This window comes from Suillus bovinus (genome assembly GCF_016758785.1).
Source record: "Suillus bovinus strain UH-Sbo-P2 chromosome Unknown EDB93scaffold_128, whole genome shotgun sequence".
Lineage (NCBI taxonomy): Eukaryota > Fungi > Basidiomycota > Agaricomycetes > Boletales > Suillaceae > Suillus > Suillus bovinus.
This window is the reverse complement of record NW_024542184.1, coordinates 76,651-78,684: the sequence shown is the minus strand read 5'-3', so window position 1 is coordinate 78,684 and position 2,034 is coordinate 76,651. Positions and strand designations below refer to the sequence as shown.

The window sequence follows — 2,034 nt, the reverse complement described above, 5'->3', positions numbered from 1 at the left end:
CCTATCCATCGCTACCCAGAGCTCAAAAAGGGTGAGAAGCATGATAGACAAATTCTCCGGGTTCCCTTTATAAGCCTTAAGCGCTCTCGAGGAGTACGCAGAGGCGCATGCCTCAATCGAGATGCATGCGGAATCGATACTCCGGAGTGGAATGCGTGCCACCCAGTCGTCAATCCCCGAACTAATAGAAGTCTCGAAGTCTGCAAGGGCAAGAGACGGTTCCGCGGCATGAGCAGCTATCAGGAAGCTAGCTTTGGTGTCAAGGAAATTATTGATTGTCCCGCGCGTGTGGTGGCTGGGATTGAATGAGGTTGTCTGAGGGGATGAATGCTGGTTCTGCAAAGCTTGGCGTATGTACTGTCGACTCGTGTTCAAGGAAAGATGGGTATCTTGCAAGATTTGGAGGGTCTCCGGAGCCCAAAGAGGCGAGGCCCGTTGTGCGTTCTCGACAGACCCCCATCTTTCCTCCAGGACACTCCTTACATCCTTGGTAACAACGGTGACCATCTGCGATAACTCTGGAGAAGCAGAGGATCCGAGCTTGAAAAGACGGCGTGCGATCTTTGCCGATATGAAGTGTAAGATGTCATTCGACATGTTATGGTCGAGGGCAAGGGTTGTGAGCCTCGCCATGAAAAACAGCATGAATGATTTATACGTTGTCCGTCCGAGAGTACTGCGCTCCAGAGTCGTCTGTAAGGCAACGCGAATGACAAGCCAAAGTGGAGACCGCCTCCACGGCAACTTGGCGCTGTCCCACAGCACATCATCTCCAATGCGCTTGCGGATGCGAGGGACATCAGCGATGCTCCCGAGGCCACGCAGTATACCGGTCAGGAGTTCCGTGATATATCGCGGATGCGTGGTTTCTCTCTTCGAGAACAGTGGAATTAGCCTTTGTCCTCGTCGCTGCTGCATCAAGGACATCTTGATCCATGTGAACGAGAAAATTCGCCAGCTCGGCGGGAAAGGTGGCGTCATTGATGTTCATATCTGGGACTGTGATAGCAGGTCCAGGATAAGAGCATATCAGCTTTCCCTTTGTGCCCATCACTGCGGTAGGGTCAGGAGAGACCTCAAATGACTCGAATATGGTCTCGGATTCGAGTTTTCTCATGACCACCGCAGCGTTTTGCGCGCGAATGAAATATACAAGGACATCTGAAAATTTATACTCAATACAGAAAAATAATGGTAATGAAATGAAAACAACGTACCTTCAGTGTTCATAGCTTTGATTTGAGATTCGACTTCTTTTGCAGACATCATGCTGAACCTGATTGAATCTTTGAGATTGCGAAGCATTCTCAAGGTGCTCGTCCAAAGCAGCAGCTTATCGGATGGCAGCAGGTCAATGAAGGTGATAGCAGCTTCGAATACTGCCTGGGATAAGGCCAGGTCGTTCTCAAGGGATTGGTCACTCCCTTGCGGCAACTTGAGGGGAAGAAATATGTGATTGATGATACATTCCAGACTAGGTCGGTCAATTGACTTGGTAGGACAATTTACTGTTGAATACTGAGCCATGTTACTAATGGGATGAGAGAGAGGAACTGGCGACTGACGGTGAAATTTGGCCACTCTAATGGAGAATCCCTAGGCGCTCATCCTGGTGACCCTCATAGGCTAGGGTTAGATCCGCATAAAACGAGGACCCTCAATGTACCACAGAAGTTTCACATCAGATCTGAGGAGTGCCACCGATATGAGCATTGAACCTTGAGGCCTTGAAGCTGTACACCATGGGGTAATGCATGATGATTGCTTCCATTTTCAATCGTCTTCCTGGAGTCTGCTGACAAATTCTGCATGAGTGCTCGCTTCCATTGTCCAATTACTACTCGGGAGTCCATCGCAGCAACATAAGAACTCTACAGCCTTAGCTTCATGGACCACGATACGAAGAACTACTATATCTTTGGAACTTAGGATCAATCAAACGCTACACGTAATTCTAGGCCGTCTAATACTCTAAGATGTCGTAGGACCTCATTGTTGCCCCAAAAATTTCACGTACGTTCAAGTTCTTCTGCA

General features: G+C 48.7%; 1 protein-coding gene across 1 annotated transcript; it reads right to left on the bottom strand.

Annotated features, from left to right (window-relative positions):
* Positions 1-15: 15 nt before the first annotated feature.
* Positions 16-1,527, bottom strand: EDB93DRAFT_1256589 (uncharacterized protein; the record flags this gene model as incomplete). Its single annotated transcript, XM_041453968.1, has 3 exons — positions 16-873; positions 926-1,161; positions 1,218-1,527. Coding segments are annotated over 3 exons (1,404 nt in total), but the record flags the coding sequence as incomplete, so codon positions are not given.
* Positions 1,528-2,034: the final 507 nt, after the last annotated feature.